The following is a 20,465-nucleotide window of genomic DNA, read 5'->3' on the forward strand; positions in this document are numbered from 1 at the left end:
CCCCCGCCCCGAGGCCCGCCGGCCAGGGCAGACGGCGCAGGCTGAGGGCAGCACCGCCGCCTCATCGAGCCGGCTGCTCCCGGCTCTGCCCGCTCGTACTGCCGCTTCTCCGCGCTGGGTCCGGCGCCGGTTGCTTCGCCCCGCGCCCCGGCAGAGTGCCGGAGGGGGCGGCGGTCCGGCAATGGCGGGGCGCGGGCGGCGGCGCTGAGAAGGGGGTTTGGGGAGGGAGAGAGGAGGTCGGCGCCATGCGGTCCCTGAACATCACCCCAGAGCAGTTCGCGCAGCTCCTGCGGGACAACAACGTGACGCGGGAGCAGTTCATCGCCCTCTACGGGCTGCAGCCGCTGGTGTACATCCCGGAGCTGCCGGGGCGCACCAAGGTGGCCTTCGTCCTCATCTGCGTGCTCATCTTCGCCCTGGCGCTCTTCGGCAACTGCCTGGTGCTCTACGTGGTGACCCGCAGCAAAGCCATGAGGACTGTCACCAACATCTTCATCTGCTCCCTGGCGCTCAGCGACCTCCTCATTGCCTTCTTCTGCGTCCCCTTCACCATGCTGCAGAACATCTCTTCCAACTGGCTCGGCGGTGGGTGCCCCGAGGCTGGGGCGGGCGGTCCCGGGCCGTTACCGGCTGGGCGGCCGCTGGAAGGAGGTGTGGGGAGCGGCAGGCGACGAGGCACGGCGGTGGGGCAGCGCTTGCGGCCGCCGCCGCCGCTGACCTCCTTCCCGCCGTCTGTCAGGGACCCCCCTCCTTCCCGCCGTCTTGTCAGGGACCCCCCTCCTTCCCGCCGTTTGTCAGGGACCCCCCTCCTTCCCGCCGTCTTGTCAGGGACCCCCCTCCTTCCCGCCGTCTGTCAGGGACCCCCCTCCTTCCCGCCGTCTGTCAGGGACCCCGAGGGGCGCGGGGTGTCCCCGCGGTGAGCCCCGGGCAGCCTCGGCTTTTGGGACCGGTTCTCCGCTGAGGAGGAAGGGGCGAGGGCGCCGCTCTCCCCTGAGGGCGGCGTTATTTCCGCACGCTCCCGCAGAGCTCTTGGTGCTCGCACAGGGCTTAAACTCTTCGGTGAAAACTTGAAACGCCTGCTCTCCCTGGAGCTGCTGGCCGCGTTCAGGCGTTCGTAGTCTGTCACCGCAGGACTGGGGCGCTGATCCCAGGGGTGTAGCTCAGTAACCTCAGCCTGCCGTCGGATGCTTTTCCGCAGAGTTAAATTATGGCTGCACACTCCCTCAGGTTATGTTAAACCCAGTGCACTTTCCTGCTTGTATTCGTTGAAAGTTGCAGTATGTGTGTGAGAAACGGTATCTTGTGTAGTGCTGATGAGGTAGCCTTGTATTACTTTGGTTTTTTCTTCTCTAATGAAATCCGTCTGGCAAGTGAAATACAAGTCTATTCAGCTTAAGTTTCTGTGACAGCAGTCCAGTCGGACCTCCTTAACCTGCTGTGAGGAAAAAGAATGTGCCTTTGGAGAAATAGGAGAGTGAGAGAACATGCAGAATTTATGTTGAAATGATGTGATGTTTTTAAGATGTATCTTAGGAATTATGTTGTATTCCCATTGGTGTGAAGGACCTTAGGGCAAGGCCTCCCTGATGCCTAGAAAGAATTATTTTTTTCTTTTTATGTGTCCCGGTTCCAAAGTAGTGAAGTAACAAAAAGGAAAAGGTGAAGTAACACTGGAAGTGGTATTTATCTTCATTTTCTTGGTCTTAAAACACTGTTTGACAATTATAGGTGGAAAAATATATGTTTTTGCAGCAAGCAGCAGACATCTTATACAACCACAAATTGAAGTATTTTTCAGAATATTTCAATATGAACAGAAAAGATGTTCATAAAGGGTCACGGTTATGTTTCAATTTCCAGGGTTTCCTGTGCTTCTGTAGTTGTGAGACAGTAAAGGTTACCTTCAGAACATGGAGATTTAATTTCAGTACATCCCATGGTCTAGAATGCGGAATGGGAATTGACAGGTCAGAGGAGACTTGAAAAGCACATGGATACCTAACCCAGTGGGAAATGAGCTTGATTTTTGTCTGAAAACCAGGAACTTTATGGGAAAAGTGATGAATACAGAACTCCAGGGGCTACTGATAGTAAGGACAACTGTTTTATTTTCTTATGAGCTGTCTTTGAGGGAGGTAACCACTGTTTTTAAGACAGTGCAGATGTTGAACCCCAAAGGTAATAAGGAAGTGTAAATAAAAATTGTGGAATAAATTGAGAGCTATGCTGCTGTGCCTTCCTTTTGACTATTGTAGTTCCAGTTCTCCTTCCTCAGAGAAGAATACAGCAGAAAGTTACTGGTGGCATCAAGAGATCTCACATAAATGGGAGAGGACTGATTTGAGTAGCTTTCCCTAAAGGGAAGAGGTGTGATTCTCCTCACTTGTGAGGAAGACCCTGGTCTTTCAGCTTGATCACGTATCTGACCAGAATCAACTAAAAGTTGTGTGGGATGAAACCTGTACCTGAGGTGAATTACAGCAGATATGGCACAGGCATGTGGAACAGTATGGGAAAGTATGTATGTTTTAATTTACCCTCCATTACCGAGGATGCTTGAGAAAAATCTGCAAGTAGTGAGTGTAAAAGGTGTAGCATAGTTGCAACAAATATCTGCAGATATTCAGTAGTTGGATACTTTGAAGTATGCTGTCCTGTGGATTTTACTTGTACTTTTTGACTGTCCTCTTGGCTGTGCTACAGCATCTTCAGTATAAGTGGATCCATAGGTCCCGCTGACTTTCGTAGCAGCCTTTATGGTCCTGGTAAGGTAATTAGCTTTAACACAGTATTGGGAGGTCATAATAAGTAACAATTGATGGATGTTACCCTTCACTGTTGGGTGCAGAGGTTGTGAAGTAAAATTCAGGAAAACACATGAGAAGTAAACTGTTGGTATCCCAAAGGTACCTGATTCCTGAGGCTTACACCGTGACGCATGAATGGTGATTACAGTTATACTGCATATCAGAGCCTGCAAATCTGGGAGGAGTCTGTTCCTTGCTAGTTTTACTGGTTTAATTTTCCTTTTGCCTTTCATTTTGTAGACTGAAAAAGCTTATTCTCATCCACCTTAGTGCAACATCTCTGAGTAGTGCAAATTCCAACTCTGTTAAGAAAAAGGTGATCTGACTGTGTAATGTATTGTTGCTGGAAAAGGTGCTGTATCCCGAAACACTTAATGCAAGAGATGTCTGGGTTTCTGAGCATTTCTTCTAGTTTCTGCATCACTAAAACAAGTATCTGTACTAGTTGATGTGAACTGAGACATGTATATTTTGTACTTCTCTTTGATTTGGAACTGGTTCTTTCTTTCTATGCTTGCACGTATGTGTGTTGTTTTTAATTCTTTTCCCCTTAAGAAATCCACAGCAGAATGGGAGAGGTCAGGGGAAAACTGCAAACAGTATAGACTGTAGAGTTAGAACATACAAACATAAGACGAGCCACAGTTTCAGAATGACTTGTATTTTAAGACATTAGGAGATGCTACCAGAAAAGACCAACTACCATTTTGGTTCTTCTAAAGTGAAGGGTGAAACATAAACACTTTAAAGCCAAAGGGTTCTGGGTATGTGTAGTTTACAATAGGACTCCAAGGAGAGTGTTGATAGCTGGTGATGTAAAGTAATTCAACTTGTGGATGGTAAAGTGCTCCTCTAGCAGACAGTGTTTGTCAGAATTCTTTAGAAACTGAAGATTTCTCAGGTTCACTGTATCACACTTAACTTCTGACAGAGATGGGGAAAACTAAAGGACTGGCAAGACTTTTTCCACAATATATTCATTAATACATCTTAACTTCACCTACAATTTACCAAGTGCAGTTTCAAGAAACTGAGTGTGTGCCTCACTTTGCCTGGTGATTATGCAGCATTAACACAGACCTACTAGCTATACATAGGCAGCAACTGGGAGCAGCAGCATATTGACTAAAAATGGGTGAATTGGTCTTGCTTTTGATTCTCTGATATCTTAAGAATAGGTATAGCTGTGTGAGAGTGTAATAGTGACAGTATGTGATTTCATTTCTGAATTTATACTTTGCAACTGAAATTGCTCTAATTTCTAGGGGAATTTTGAATAAAAATCCTGCAAGCTAATGTCTATGCAGTGTGGAAGGTACTGCAGAAGAAAATAAAAATTGTGGCTTTGGCATAAATGATCACTGGGATCATATTTACTGGTAAGAGGAAGATCAAATGGGAACATGGGTAAGGGATAAATTGATGCATAGAGCAAAGGTAGTCTTGGTGCGCACTGAGGCGGTTGAGCATTTGCTCTCATGCAATCATAGGAGGCAGCAGTAGTGGTCTCATTGTCACACTGATGACAGCACTATGAAAAGATAAATTTGGGCTTTTGTCTCTGGGACAAATATTACAAGAGTCACTTTAATTTCTGACATTGCTTAGTTAGCAAGAGTAACAGCATTATCTCTACAGAACTGCCTGCAGTGACTGGAGAATTAATGTGTAGTATAATAGCTTGGGCAAAAGATTAAGGCAGAACATGAGGTTACGGTAGACCTAGCGCTATGCTGCGCCTTTCTCATAAATTTTGCATTTTATCAGTTAGAATATGTATTCTCAAGACAGGTGTCAGAGGGTGGCTTTTCCTGTTGTTTAGGGAGTAGGGAGCCACCTGAGGCACTACTGAACACACAGCAGCATTTGAGATGCCCTCAGGTATCTTGTCTGGCCTCCAGCTGCCACTCAGGAGAGGGGTGGGTCTTCTGTACATTGCTGTCATGTCTGGTGCTCCTTGGCATGGCAGTTCCCTCTTCTCTAAAGGCTTGGTTGAAAACCAAGTGGCATCTTCTACCCGGTTGAGTATTTAGGGTGCTTTCTGTTCTTTACCAAACATCTTATAAGTGATGTAACGCACTTTGTGATACAACTTTCCTGTATGAGAATGCATAAACATTCCTTTTTGAGGGATGTAAACTAAATCTTGGCAACAGAAATCACTGGGCCTTTTGTGTCTGATATTCTTGGATATCTCGAAGTTTTTCAGTGAGACATGAGAAACTTCTTCACTCTGACTTGCTTCTGGAATGTTCTTTGATACTGAAGAGTTTCCAAATAATCTCAAACTGCTGACGTGCTATTGGGATTAATACTACACAGTAAAGATAGATATGAGAGATTCAGTTATATGAATCTGCTGTTTGTAAGCTTTTTTTAACTTTTCAGTTGGAGTTGTCTAGCCTTGCTGTAAATCAGGTCAGGGATGCAAGAGCACTCTTTATTTGTCTCCTGCTGTGTGAGAAGTTATGTTTTGGGATTGATCTGCTTCTGTTAAGAGCAGGGTGATTTTGTAGTCCTGTCTGTATTGGTGAAATCTTGCCTTACCTTTAATTCTCTGTGCCCTGCTCTTGTGTATTTGGGGTATTTGCTTATGAGTAGAGGCAGGAATAAAATTCTGCGTGAAGATGATTTGAGAAAGGGTTATACAGTGAATGCCTCGGGAAAGAAAATAATAGCCTTAGGTTTTTAAAATATATATATATATAATATATTGGCAGGGTGTTTTGTTTAAAAGCAGCAAAACAATGCTGACAAAAGGCAAATTACTCCATCTATTCATCACAGAGAATTTCTTACTGCAAGTTATGCATATAATTAATTAGTGTAAATATTAAACACAATGACTAATGTGAAATATTTGTTGTTGCATTAATTGGGCAAAGAAATAAAGGTTGGTTAGCGTTTCATATGAGATGGTTATTATGTCCTTTTTCTTGGTAGAAATACCTGGCATTTTCTGCCTTGCATCGAGTGAATCACGAATGTGTTTGCTGTCTCCTGTTTTGCTCCCTGGTAGTGAGTCTCTCTTTCTCGAAGAGATCTGGATCTTTAACCTGTACCCCTGCCAAAAAAACCCTCCTGTACTACTTGTTGTTTGTACCACAATTGCAGACAATAGTTTATTACAGTAATTTTGTGTTCTAGTAGCAGTACTTTGCTGCACAGCTGTCTTGCATCTTTTCATGTTTGTTTGTGATTTTACTCACTGATTACTGCATTTTGAAATAAGCTGCTGATCCAAGTTTGCCTGAAGACCGTGGTGCCCGTTTCAGTGGCTTTGTAAACCCATGGTAGAGAAGCTGTAGGTGAGCCTTGGAGGGAAGGAGGGTGGACAGTGTGGAATACCTTGCTCCACTAGCCCAAGGTGTGTGGTTCACACTTTCAAATTGCAGACTAGAAGAAATGGTGTGGAGACCATTCGTAAATAAACTATAGGCTGTTCAAGGTGCGTGATCTAATTTCTTGGGCTCATGCCATACAATTTTATCTCAGCTGCTGTAGTTGACCATAAACAGACTTAATCTACCACAGGCCTACTATCAAGTGCTACGCTCATGCCTTTTTCTGGGCAGACATATGTATAATGTTCTTTATCCTCTATAGGTAACATGTGAGAGACTTGTGCATAGCAGATGGTAAACTAAGGATGCAAAATGCCTGTATACCCAAGAATTGATATAAAACAATGCATTGCTCAGGCATGAAAGACTCTTAAGGATATCATACTACTTCGTAGCTTGCAAAAGAACTGAAGCAAAATTATGTTCTAAGAGCCACAGCCAAAAAAAAAAAAAAATGAACAAGAATCTGAGAAACCAACTAAGTTTTCCCAGTGCTTAGTTTTAGCACAAGAAGGCTTCAGTGCTGGGATCATCTCTGTTTAATGTACTGGAGCTGTGTTTATCTCTGCATTTGGAGGCGTTACATAGGTGTTGTGTATTTGGTGCAGTATAGTATAAAAATGTCCCAGGTGTCTCAAAGACCTGGAATAAGTCTATCTGTGTGTTTTGCACTGGGAAGCTCCATCTGGCTAGAGTTTGGCTCATTTAATGTTCATTAATGATCTCAGATAGCTGGTGTCCACAAAAATTTTGGAGTCAGGCTCAGAATTTAAACCTCAGTTTAAGTGAGTATCTAGCTAGACTTTTCATATGAATCAAACTAAACATTGTTTTCAAGAGTAAGTCAGTGACTTCATTAATCCTGGATTTTTATCATTATGTCCTGATTCTGATTTAGGGACAAGGGGAATGCCTTTTGTTCTAAAAGTGGCTGCGTAACGCAAGGGTAGGATGCACATAAGCAGGCAATAGAAGAGTAATTTCTGTTTTGAATTTGCGCTCACTTTTTAATCCTGTATGTTGTATCTACCAGGTGATCTGTCATTGTGGAGCCTGAAAGAAGAAAACTAATTTAGGTCAATTAACAGTAATACGTAGGGAAGCAGAGTAATCCGTGTAGACTGATTTATCTTCTGAGAGTGGGTGACTAGGACCAGGAGCACAAGGATGTGTCAGGTGGGCTGTAGCTGCCAAATCCTGCTGGAACTGTATATTTTGCCTACTTTTTTTCCTGCTTTTATTGTAGTTTTCCTCAGTGAAAGACGAGACAAATAATTATTTTGGCTTGTTTTCAATGATTTAAAGGTTGTAGGGATTTAAGGTAAAGAATTAGCAATAGCAGAACAAGATGGTCAGCTTGGAAAAAGATGTGAATAACCAAGCTTCTCTTAAATTCTTTCACTTGACACTGAAGGTGGCTTTAGTAATTGATGATTTAAATCAGCAGCTAAGAAACATTGGTTTATGTAAATTTTCATGTTCTTTGGAATCTGTACTTCATAGCTATTTTTCTAAAAAGTGGTTGCATTTTGCCAGTTAAGGATTAAAATATGAAGTGTCTGTTAAATACAGTTCTTTTACAAGGTAGGGGACCACTTTTTGATAAGTGAGAGGATATTTTAAATGTGTGCGTGTATTAAGTTTTTTCCCTTAGAGAAACTTAATCACTATTTTCTAATGTAATTTATTATAAGGTTGTCATTTACTAAATACGGTGAAGTTGTTGGATGGAAGTTGCAGTGTAAGTGAAGTGCAGGAGGACAGCATTGTTTTCAGCAGTCAACTGTAGGCAGTGAATGTACTGTTCTAACTGACATATCTGTTAGATTCTATTTGAAGCAAGTAGATCTTATCCTTTGTTACCTCAGCTTTCTTCATAGGTTTGAAGAAGACTGCATACTTCTCTGCTTCTTAATTCTATTTCTCAGCCTTGAAAGACAGATACCTCTCTAACTGCTTTCTTCCATATCACAGGCTACTTGCTGCTTCTAATCCGATTATTACATTTTGGGGTGCTGTTCTCTTGACAGCAGGTGTACTTTTATGTTGATGATTGGTCTGTCTCAACAGAACTTTTAAACGTTTCTAAAAATTTGTCTTAAACCCTCTCTGCTTTTTCAGCATTATTCCGGTATGTGTAAAGTCAGGAAACACTTTCCGTTCCTTTCCTTCCTCCATTAAAATGAAGTGATTTCTTTCTTCAGCAAATGCTTCCTCTATCCAAATGCTGATTAGCTTGATGACGCCAAAACCACTGTAAGGAGTGAGATTTAAATAAATTCAACTGAAACTCACTGAATTGGGTTTTTGTTCTTTACTTTTGTATGTTACTCTTTCACTTATAGTCCTCTCGAGATAGGATCTGAAATTATGTTTTGAAGAATATGTTGTTTAAAAAGAAATAAATAATAAAATAAAGCCACTTGGGTGCCTTTATCACAAAGGTAAAAAGCAAATCCATTCTTATTTTCAGATTGGTTGGCAGATACAGACCTTCACTATATTCGTAATCCAATGTTGATTTATTATAGTTGAGTTTATCATAACAAGGACATAGCACCTGATACAAATAACTAAAATATCTAGCAGTCATGTTAAGGAACGGAAAGAAGACTTGAATAACACTAGGTGTTAACCATGTTATCTCCAAACCATGTTCCAAACAGTTATATTTTTATCAGCTTGATTAGAAAAAGGGCATAAACTAGTATATTCCTTTAAAGTCTTCTGTAACTCTGTGATGTCTGAACACAAACATGTGAAAAGTAGCTTGACATGTTTATAATGTATCAGTGCTTCACACAGCTGTTTTTTGCTTGTCTCAGTCTTATTTTAATTTCACTGTCTAAATCGTGATTTACTAGCATAATTTGTATTGTGGGTTTATTGTATTTTTTTTTTCCCCAAAACTTAATGTGTCTTGCTTATAGTAAAAATTGGCGCTTTTTTTCTCAGTTTTTTTCAGAAGGGACTTTCAACTAACAGGCACTTGAGAATGGGGTTGCATCGGTTTGTTCTTGCTGCAGGTGAAGCTTGTTTTGCACAAATGTGTTTAATATTAAGTGAAATGTACACACGTGACTGGATCAGGGACTAGACCTCGGTACCTGTTTACCCAATAGTGAGTATGCAAGTTTGAAGGTATTGTGTTTTCAATTTTTCTTTTGGCTGTGAAAACCCATAAATATTTTTGTGAGATGGTCCATTTCAGAGGGAGGTCCTGAAGGTGGGGCCCTAATGGTAATGCTTTCTCCTTGAGGTTGGAGAGCCAGGGAAGAAGAGATACATCATCTGTGTTTTGGGAAGGCTTAGATCTAGTAACACCTAGCTCTCCTGTTAAACCAAGTCTCACAAGCAAGGTTGTGTTTAGTGTCCAGAATACTGTGTCCAGTTTTGGACCCACAATACAAGAAAGATATTGATAAACTGGTATGAATTCAGTAGAGGATCACCCAAATGTTAGGGGTGGGAGCAGCTGCCCTATATGTCTGGAAAAGCTGATGGAATGCAGCTTGTTCAGTCTGGAGAAGGGGCAGTTTTGGGGCGACCTAGCAGCATTTTGCAGTGCATACAAGGAGCTTATTGAGAAGATGGGCCCAGGCTCTTCACAGAAGTGTGTGGCAGGAGGATGAGAGGCAGAAGGCTTCAACTGAAACAAGAAGGTCAGTATTGGGACCCGTGCTGTTTCACATCTTTGTTGGAGACTTGGTCAGTGGGACTGAGCGCACCCTCAGCAAGTTCACCGATGACACCAAGCTGTGTGGTGCGGTCGACACGCTGGAGGGCAGGGATGCCATCCAGAGGGACCTGGACAGGCTGGAGGGGTGGGCCCGTGCAAACCTCATGAACTTCAACAAGGCCAAGTGCAAGGTCCTGCCCATGGATCAGGGCAATCCCAAGCACAAATACAGGCAGGGAAAGGAGTGGATTGAGAGCAGCCCTGCGGAGAAGGACTTGGGGGTGTCAGTGGATGGAAAACACTATGAGCCAGCGATGTGAGCTCGCAGCCCAAAAAGCCAACCATGTCCTGGGTTGTGTCAAGGAAAGTGTGGCCAGCAGGTTGAGGGAGGGGATTCTCTCCCTCTGCTCTTGTGAGACCCCACCTGCAGTGCTGTGTCCAGCTCTGGGGCCCCCAACAGGAAGGACGTGGACCTACTCGAGCTGGTCCAGAGGAGGCCATGAAGATGATCAGGGGGCTGGAGCACCTCCCCTGTGAGGACAGGCTGAGGGAGTTGGGGTTGTTCAGCCTGGAGAAGGGAAGGCTCCAGGGAGACCTTATAGCGGCCTTCCAGTGCTTAAAGGGGGCTACAGGAAAGCTGGGGAGGGACTCTTTATCAGGGGGTGTAGGGATAGAACGAGGAGTAATGGTTTTAAACTGAAAGAGGGTAGATTTAGATTAGATATGAGGAAGGAATTATTTCTTGTGGGGGCAGTGAGGCACGGGAGCAGGTTGCCCAGAGAAGGTGTGGCTGCCCCTTCCCTAGGAGGGTTCAAGGCCAGGTTGGACGGGGCTTGGAACAACCTGGGCTGGGGGAAGGTGTCCCTGCCCATGGCAGATGGGGTGAGACTAGATGATCTTTAAGGTCCCTTCCAACCCAAACCATTCTAGGATGATGATGATATAAGGGAAATTTCTTCCATGTGAGGACAGGTAAGCAGAGGAAGAGGCTGTCTTCAGCCTTGGGGATTTTCAAGGTTTGAATCCTCTGGGATGCATCTGGCTTGATTGCTGATCTTGCTGTGAACCATGAGGTCAGATCAGAGACCTCCTGAGTTTGTTTCCAACCAGCATTATTCCATGATTTTGTAATTATTTTCTGTGCTTGTCAGGTTGAAGTACTGTTCTATTTTTACTATTAATATATAGAGGCTTTTTGAGTAGCTTTTAGCTACTGCCCTTTTGCAAATTTCATGTTATTTCTTGGTTATAAAAATGCATGTGGCTATTTCGCTTTGGCCACCGGGTCCATCAAGGAACCAAAATGTGTGCCATGTGCCTCAGAGCAGGTGTTTATTTCAGCCAAATGTGTCTAATGAAAAACATCCTTTTGTTTCACATTTCTGGAAGTGCTTATGTCACTGCTTGTTCAGTCTATAGGCTTTATGTAGACTCTTACTACCTTTTTTAATAGTTACTTTATATAGTTTAGGCGATTACTCTTTGTGCATATGTCTTCAAAGAGATAAAATAAGGAGCTTGTACTGCGTTTTCTCCTGGGAGTTCAGCTAAAGGCATAGTGATAGTCTGTGCTCTTTGACATTGTAGTTATTTGGAAGAAAATGAAAAGATATAAGTAACAGGCAATGAAAATCTGGGAGTTTGGGAGTTACTACCTGATGAATTCTAGTATTCTGTTTGCTCTTTGAATAGTTGGGCACAAGCTGCAAATTCTACCACACTCATATAACTTCAGTGAAAGTTGCTGTCTCATTTTATTACTTAAGTACAGTAATAGAGTGATATTTGTTTTCTCCCTAAGACTTCAGTGGAGGAATGGTACATTACAGGAAAACCCTTATAATGGAGTATGGGTCAAGTGGACTTAACTTTATTCAACTCTGACTTTTTTTTCAAACTGTGAGAAACAGCATATGGTTGAATTTTTTTTTTTAATTTTTTTTTTTTTTTGCTACTTCAGCTCCAGCACTCAAACTTGAACTCGCTTCTTTTGTGAAACAGGAACCTAAACATTTCTTTCATGTACAAATTTTGCTTTTTCTGTTCATGTTATTTGTATAAGGAGTCACTTGTAACTTATTCCAACAGCGAAGAAAAAACTTGAAACCAGTAGTGGAACCTCTCCTTTTGCTTCAGAGTAGTAGGATTTGAATTTGGCTGAAGATCATTTTAGCTCTGCTTTATTCCTGGCAGTAAGCTGATTTTCAGAAGTGGCCAGAGATTGTGTGTCTCTTCCTTGGTTGTATTCATCATTTGCCATGTGCAAAGAAGGTATGGTTTGAGTTTGGGTTTTGTTATCTCACTACAGAATTTTCAACACACTCATTGAAGGACTGTAAATTGGACTGGGTGGGGCTGGTGCTTCTATGTGTAGCACATACTGTACTGGGTGTAGTGAGAAACTGATGAGATGCTGACTTAATAAAATATTGGCCATGTTTCATAAGGGTTTTACTTTGTGCTTACTGAAGCCATGGAAGAAGTGGGAGGAAATTTATTGTGTAAATTGTATCAGCTGCAAGATGCCTTTTCTTGCTCTTTTTGAAACCCTGGAAAAATACATACTAGGTCAGAAACATACATACAGCCCAGTGCATCATCTTCCATGCAGTTCCACCTCACTATGCTAAGATTTCATTCAAGTAGCTTGACATTGGGCTGCATTGTATATTTTTATTCTGTTTTAAGCCAGATCTGTGTGCACAGTCATGATGTTGCTCGTGTTGAACATGCACTTGAAAGGTACTTGACTTGCATTCTGCCCCTTGCCCTCTCCTTCCTTTTTAGAGTCACAGAAAAAGTGATATTTTTTTTTTTTTTTTTTTTTTTTTGGACAACTAGGACTGATAAGACCAGTAGCAAACCAGTAAGCTCCAGTGGATTTTAGCTTGGCCTAGTAGACAGAAGTTTCCCTGTTTCTTGTTCCTTTCGTAGAGGACAGGATGAAGTTTTGATAGTTTCCTGTTTGTTTTCTTTCTGTTTTCTATGCTTTTATTGCTTAAGATGTCTGTAACATCTTAAAGCTTGATTTACAATTGGATCAGATATTCCTTTGGCTATTTTGAGTTTATGGATTATATCTGGGTAAGGTATAATAAACCCAGCTGTTTCTGAAATGAATAGCTGATACTGAATTGTAACAATGTGAGGGGACTGTGAAAATGCAAACATTCAAAATGATCTCAGGGTCAGAAAATGAGTAAATGAGAAGTAGATTGGGAAGAGTGTTAAGATTTTTGAGAGAATGTTTTACACCACATTTTCTAAGATGTTTGGGACTTGAGGATGAGTAATGGAGAATGACTAATATGTTAAGAATTGAATATATACTTTTGGGAAGCTATAGCAGCAATGGAATTTGAAAATCTGTGCTAGCTGTGCATAAATACAGTGGGAACTGTGAAAATGCAGGCAGAAAACTGCATTTAATTTGGACAGTGTCATTATCATAATGTGTTAATCAGGAAAGAGGGAGACTTGGAGAATGAAAAGATGATGAAGAGGTTGAGTTTTTCCTCTTTGTTATGCTTCTTAGAGGATTCCTATATATATATATATAGGAGTCTCTATCACTTGGCAGAGTGAGGCATTAAGTGTCAAAGTGTACAAGTAGAGTGGTATTTAAATGAGCAGAAGGAATACATTTGCAACAGCAGACAAGGAAAACTTTTTAAACAGGTAACACTAAGACCTTCATAAAACTGGAGAGTAATCTGCTAAGATAAAAAGATAATAAATATCTGTGTAACTTGGCATATTTGAAAACATGATGGAAGAGCTGGCCAAAAGTGAAATCGGAGTAAGTGTCAGACTGATACAGAGCAAGTGAATATGTCCTTAGAAGTCTTGGTTTTGCAGATGTAGTGTGTACAATGGAAGAATGACTACTGAAAGCTGTATTTGATGAATAGCTTAAAAAGGTGACTTAGCAGTTTAGCTGTTAAAATATATCTGAGAATATTGGTTTGTTCTTTTTGCACAATAGCACTTTAGTAACGTAGTCTAGTATTAATAGCTTTTTCATGAACTGCAACAGTTGCATACCGTTCTGACTATTGCAGGTGCCTTCGCTTGCAAGATGGTACCATTTGTTCAATCCACTGCTATTGTAACTGAGATTCTTACAATGACCTGCATTGCTGTGGAAAGACACCAGGGAATTGTGCATCCACTAAAGATGAAGTGGCAGTACACCAATAAAAGAGCTTTCACGATGCTTGGTAAGATTTTTGGCACTTCCAGTAATTGTGTGTATAGAGAAGTAATCCTCAGTGTAGCTGGTGTAGATGGCATGACAGAAGAGAAGGCACTGTTATGACCAGTGATTGAAAGGTAGAGTTAATGATAAGCTTGGTAACATTTATAAAATAGCTCAAAGATAGTGCCTATATGTGGAGCAACTACTAGCCAGAATACTAGCCAAAACCCTAACAGTAGACTTAGCATCTGAAGACAAAGATTTACTTAACCAAGACTCTGATAAACCTTCGGCAGTTGTGGTGGTGTTTGTTTTTTTTTTTTTTTTTTTTAAGAAAAGTTCAAAATGTACAAGCACTGCTAAAGCAGTGTCACAGCTGTAAATGTTCCCTTGTAACACAAAGAGAACATACACAAACCTGCTCCTGCAAATTAAGTTTTCCTTATACTTGAATACCAATACCGTAAGGTAGTTTGAGAAATAAAACTGGTAACAAAAGAACATGGTGTTATTGATGTGAATGTTGACTGATGTATGCCTCATTTAGAAAATGTTGTTCTTTATTTAAATTGTCTACTTTGCTTGTCTTTTTAATGATGAAGCTGTTCAACTGTTCATACCAAAACTTATGCTGCTTGTTGTACGAAGTATTAAAAAAATTTATTTGTTTACAGGCATAGTCTGGTTGCTGGCACTTGTTGTTGGGTCACCTATGTGGCATGTGCAACGACTTGAGGTATGTTAGGTGAAATGGGAATTTACATTCTAAATTATGACCTTGCTGGATCTTTCTGTACCTGTAGCAATGACATTGAATCAATTCCTAGGAAGTGAGAGTCGGGTAAGAGAAAAGGAGCTTTTGTTCTCTGTACCAGCATGAGAAAGGCTAAGGATTAGAACTCCCCAATTATGGCAAAGAGCAGTAATTACATCTATAATTTCCACTGGCACACAGCAGTCTACGGCTTAGATTACTGTTTCAGGTGACATAGTGTTCCCTGAGATTTGGAAGAAGTGTGCCTGGTTTAAAATGTAATTAGCTGCCCATTATAGTTTAAAGAGTTACCATACAGTTTTGGAGGATAAAGAAAGAAGGGTTTGTCAGAACCTGCTCCTTGTGAGTCTGAATGTTAACAAATCTTTTTGTTTAAAGTGACTAATATGTGAAGTTTCTATACACCTATCTTTACTTGCAAAATGCATAGACAATGTCTCCTTTGAAAATCCTCATTAAAAAAGAAAGTTTTGAGGAGGAGTGCAAAGCAGAGCATCTCCTGACCTCTCTTTGTCAGTTTGGGTCAACCCAACACTTGATGTGGAAAACTGCTTGGAAGAATTTTGTCACTTTAAAAAGTCTCTCTTGAATTTTGGTTGTTGTATTAAGAGCAAGGAATATTTGAATGTGCTTGGTTTTTACACTCAGGGTAAACACTGTAGTGATTTATCTCTTTTACGTTTGTTACAGGTTAAATATGACTTTCTATATGAAAAAGTGTATGTTTGTTGCTTGGAAGAATGGTCCAGTCCGATTTATCAGAAGATATACACGACCTTTATTCTCGTTATTCTCTTCCTTCTTCCACTGATGTTGATGCTTTTTTTGTACACTAAAATTGGCTATGAACTCTGGATTAAGAAACGAGTGGGAGATGCTTCAGTTCTTCAAACCATTCATGGGAATGAAATGTCTAAAATATCAAGGTTTGTAAAGTAAAATACAGTTGGAACCTTGACTTCTAGAAAGCTTTTTTTTTTTTTTTTTTTCCTGACAGTTCTTGATAACCAGGGCCAAAAAAAACCCCTGTCTTTCCTTATCTGTTGGGAAGTCTGCAAGCATAGACCAGATTTCTAAAGCTAACTTAGATACCCAATTTATGGCAATTTAAACAGAGTGTTTTCTTCAAAATATGGTGTAGCCACACGTTGGAAGTCAAGCCCTTTCAATAAATCTCATATTATAAATTGTGAAATGCTTGCATTTCAAAGATGCAGGCCATGAGTTAGAAGGTGAGTTGGGGAAAATGCTGCTACATTATTTCAGTATGTGCTATGGCAAGTTCTTTGTATAATTCTGAGACTGTGAACACTGCTTTATGATACTATTATAAGTTAAATTGGCATATGGGGAAAAAAATCAGAATTCAGTTAAAAACCACTTTGGTACAGTTTAACTTGATACAGGTTCCAACGAGTTTTGAATCTTCTCGGATGTGTTTGTGTGAGACTATCCAGATGGTAATGCTCAATTTGAAAAGTTACGAAAATCAATAATTATCAACTTCACTAAATTGCTTTCACTAAATATAGTCTACTGTTAATATTGCCTCATGTTTTTTCCTTTCGTTTGGCAAATTGATCTGTAGCCTGTTGTGCTAGAAACCTCTAACAGTTCTGCTTGTTGAGGAGAGTATGACCTTAAGTATTGGCTGTAAGGAGAATACTGACAAGCAGCTTAAAGATAAATGATTCTTTAGATACTTGTCTAACATAGTGCCTAAAGAAGTAGACCGTTGTAGATCAAAACTGAAAGAGGGCTCAATCTCACAGGAATTGAGGTGACATGTAATCTTTGAGCTACTCAGTTTATTTTCTCACAGTGGGGAGAAGATCCTGTAACTGCTACCAGTGAAGTGCTGCTGCTTTATCTCAAGTGAGACACCCATCTTGGGATCTATAGATGTAGTTGTCTGAATTATATATCAATTTGGGGATGACAATAAATTCATGTATACCTTGAGTTTGTGAGATATTACAGTGGAGGCAGAGAGTATGTTTCATGCTCTTATTCTAGCATGTCACCTACAACCAAAGGTTGAATGTAGCAGGTGTAGTTTCACTTACTGTCAGATTCTCTGTGTAATCATGTGCTGCAGGTATGGTCAGTGCTCCCAGATCTAGGAAGGGACTTGGGGATTTTTGAGCTATTAAAGGAATTTCATGGGGTTTCTCCCCACCCCCATCTCATTATTAGAATTGCATCTTCTTGAATGGAGTGAAAATGCCTTGCAAGATATGCTAATGTCATTGCTTGCAGCAGCTGCAAAGTGCATTGCTTTCCTAAAAGAGAGAAATAAAAGGTGTTAATTGATGTACTAGATTTATATGATGCTCCATCTTCTGTTTCCAAGGGAATTGTGTACTTCTGAGCATTCTTCCAGGGTTTTATTTGCACCTGCAACCATCAGAACACATTTACAGATCTAACTTAGAGACGCATCTAATTAACAGTCAATTCTCAGTGATTCAGTATGGAATGTCTTGATACAATTTCAGGAAGAAGAAGAGAGCAATTGTTATGATGGTGACAGTGGTGTTTCTCTTTGCAGTCTGTTGGGCCCCTTTCCATGTGATTCACATGATGATAGAATACAGTGAGTATCTGCTATGTGTCATACAATAAAGCCTTTCTTAGTTTTGGTGGGTTTTTTTTTTTTTTTTTTGTTTTTTTTTTTGTTTTTTTTTTTTTGTTTTTTGTTTTTTGTTTTGGTTTTTTTTGTGTGTTTTTTTTGTTTGTTTGTTTGGTTTTTTATATATTGGAACTACAGGTTGTGAAAAGCTAGTGCTGCTGCAGCATTCAGCTATGGAATACTTTCTGCTAGCAAAGGTTAATGTTGCCCTTATAAATCCTGGATCACTGTTTTGTAATAGAGATACATAGCCAACAGCAGATGAATTACTCTGAAGACTGAATGATAGACAGATCTGCATGGCTCATGGAAAATGAGTACTTTTCAGAAAACCTATTATTGTAGAATCATTTAGGTTGGAAATTACTTTTAATGTAGAGTTTGGGAGATACATTATATCTGACATAAACTTGTGTATCAGCCACATCTGTTCTTCACTGCTGTGTGAATTAATGAAGATAATCTTTGTGTCTTGCTATAAACCCTAAGGAACTTTGTTGCAGTGTGAGTGGGAGGGAACCCAAGCTCTACCAGCTCTTTTAGAATGTAAGCCCTTTAGAAAGGAGGTTGTCAGTGCTTCTGAAATTGTACAGCACATAGTCCAGTCCTGAAAAGAAGCTTTGCTAGGCCTTACAAGACTCAAGAAAAAGCAAGACTTGACTGTTAGGATAGCGAGCATATCTCTGTAGATTCTTTTTCTTTCTGTGTCTGTAGTGCTACTCACATTTGCTGAAAGGTCAGAAGTACCTGGCTGGAAGGTAGAAGTTATTTCTAAGTATCAAACTTCTTGAACAAGTAACTTCTAAATTCAAATTTAATTTTAATTTAATGTGTGAAGGCTTTTATTTGCATCCACTTAGGTTGTCATACTTCTTTGAGTTAAACTGTTACAAAACATTTATCCTTTCACTTGCCCTGGTTTTAACGAGGTAGGCATATTGGAAATAAAACTACTGGACTTCAGAGCAATAATACCCAATGAGTCCAGTTGAACTTTTTCAGTGGTTCTGTCTGCATATTAGCTCGGAGATGCCCTCAAGGATTGTTATTTTTGCTTTTTGCTATTTGCACTAGTCTCTGGGGTCTTGCACTGTTCATCTCCCATGTCTTGCATGGGTACTGGGATAGTACGTGTGACTATACAGCAGGTTATGTGTAGGAACAAGAGGAAGTTTTAAGTAGTTGTTGCACTCCACTTGCCAAAGGCAGCAGCTGTATCTGTCTTCTATCACAAATAAGGCTGTAGCAGATAAATCAGTAGTCCTGCAGCCACTCAGCTGAACAAAATGATGTTTATACCTGGTCAGAATCAGAAGTGCAGAAGCTGTAATTATTAAGATTGTCCGGATTGTCCCATGTTAAGGTTGCCTATAACAATCTATGAACTGTTTGCTCTCTTTTCATTGATAATTTCAGGAATTATTTCAGGTACTGCAAGGCCTTTATTTTACTTGCCATATAAATCTTGGCAGTATTTATCCAGAGTTTGGTCACTGAGTATTTGAATTCAAGGAATTCAGGGTCCTCTGTGATCTCAATGATTAAAAACTGAGAGATGTGACCAAGAAGATGCATTTTTACCTCCATGAGCTGCTCTGTGTCAGTACTCGAAAAGAAACCGTGTATGGTCAATGACAAGACACAGTTTGGTGTTAAAGTACTTGCACATTTGATATGAACATGAAACTCAGAGCCAGAAGAACAACTTGGATAAACAAGGACTATACTTAGCAGACTGGAAGCTTTCTGTTGCTTGGCTGTTGGGCAAGTTTTTTGGCTCACAAATTGCCTCTTTTGAATGACTCTGTCCTTAGTTACATATACACAAAGCAGGGCTATGTGGTAAATCTTGATCTTTCCTTCCTGATGATAGCCTGTTGCTAATACTAAGAACCTCCAACAAGGTCTTTCGTTGATTTTTAAACAAAAGCTTCTAATGCTGGGCTGGCTATAAGTAAGCTAAGTAGTAGGCATTTATGCCATTCTATGCTTACAGCATATTTCCTTTTTCCTTTCCAGGTAATTTTGAAAAGGACTATGATGATGTGACAGTCAAAATGATCTTTGCAATCGTCCAGATTATAGGATTCTTCAATTCTATTTGCAACCCTATTGTGTATGCTTTCATGAATGAAAACTTCAAGAAAAATTTTTTGTCTGCCATCTGCTTCTGCCTTGTCAAAGAAAATGCATCACCAACCAGGCAACTTGGGAACTCAGGTATTACTATGAGGCGGCAAAAGGCAAGTGTTTCTCAAAGAGATCCCACTGACTCGGACGAAGCCAGGAGGGAGGCATTCAGTGATGGCAACATTGAAGTCAAGTTTTGTGATCAACCAGCTTCAAAAAGGAATTTGAAAAGGCACCTTGCCTTATTCAGCTCTGAGCTTACTGTGCATTCTGCTTTAGGAAATGGACAGTAGTAGCATCACAAAGATTTTGAGAATGGAAAAAGGATTCTCTTTATATGATGACTTTCAATAAGCCATTTAAAATATTTTTCTACTTTGCATGCTGAAATAAGAGGAAAAATATTTTGTGGATTGTTATCATGTTGGAATAATGGTTGAGAAAATGTAATATATTTTGTAAGGATGAGGAGTAAAACTTTGGAATACACTATTACTGTATGATTTCCAGGAAAAAAACCCCTACATTTTTCTTCATAAGCTAATTTAGGGCTTGTTTGCCCTCTGCTTTAGGTAAACTGAACAACTGTTTCTTGCTCTGTTTATTCTGTGTCTGGACACTGGCACAGTGCTGGACCATACACAGCTGAATGCCAGAAGACAGGATCTATGGAGAGAGTGTGCACTTTTTTTGGACAACTTGGAAATTTGACATGAGTTTAACATTGTAAAATCTGTTCTCTGCAGCTCTGAGGACAGAGGAGCTTCAAATCTGAGTTCAGGAAAAATACAGACTGAGATGCAGTTCTATTTTGGGAAAAAAAGTGTATGAAAGAGCCAGCCAGAATTTGACTCTTAAGATATTAAGACTTAAATATTGCATGCATGTTCAGATTTTGTT

The 20,465-nt window shown here is 40.4% G+C and overlaps 1 protein-coding gene across 2 annotated transcripts; it reads left to right on the forward strand.

Moving 5' to 3' along the window:
- The first annotated feature begins 50 nt into the window (after positions 1 to 50).
- Positions 51 to 20,054, forward strand: QRFPR (pyroglutamylated RFamide peptide receptor). 2 transcript variants are annotated; one of them, XM_032997859.2, is made up of 6 exons: positions 51 to 585; positions 13,892 to 14,050; positions 14,703 to 14,764; positions 15,494 to 15,729; positions 17,302 to 17,399; positions 19,455 to 20,054. In XM_032997859.2, the coding sequence occupies exons 1-6, from the start codon at positions 246 to 248 to the stop codon at positions 19,856 to 19,858; spliced, it is 1,299 nt and encodes a 432-aa protein (XP_032853750.2). In that variant the 5' UTR covers positions 51 to 245; the 3' UTR covers positions 19,859 to 20,054. The 2 variants fall into 2 exon arrangements, with proteins under 2 accessions (XP_032853750.2, XP_042653037.1); XM_042797103.1 differs by having other exon boundaries at positions 17,355 to 17,399.
- The last annotated feature ends 411 nt before the right edge of the window (positions 20,055 to 20,465 follow it).

This window comes from Tyto alba, unplaced genomic scaffold (assembly GCF_018691265.1).
Source record: "Tyto alba isolate M040663 unplaced genomic scaffold, T.alba_DEE_v4.0 Super-Scaffold_23, whole genome shotgun sequence".
In the NCBI taxonomy this organism is placed as follows: Eukaryota; Metazoa; Chordata; class Aves; order Strigiformes; family Tytonidae; genus Tyto; species Tyto alba.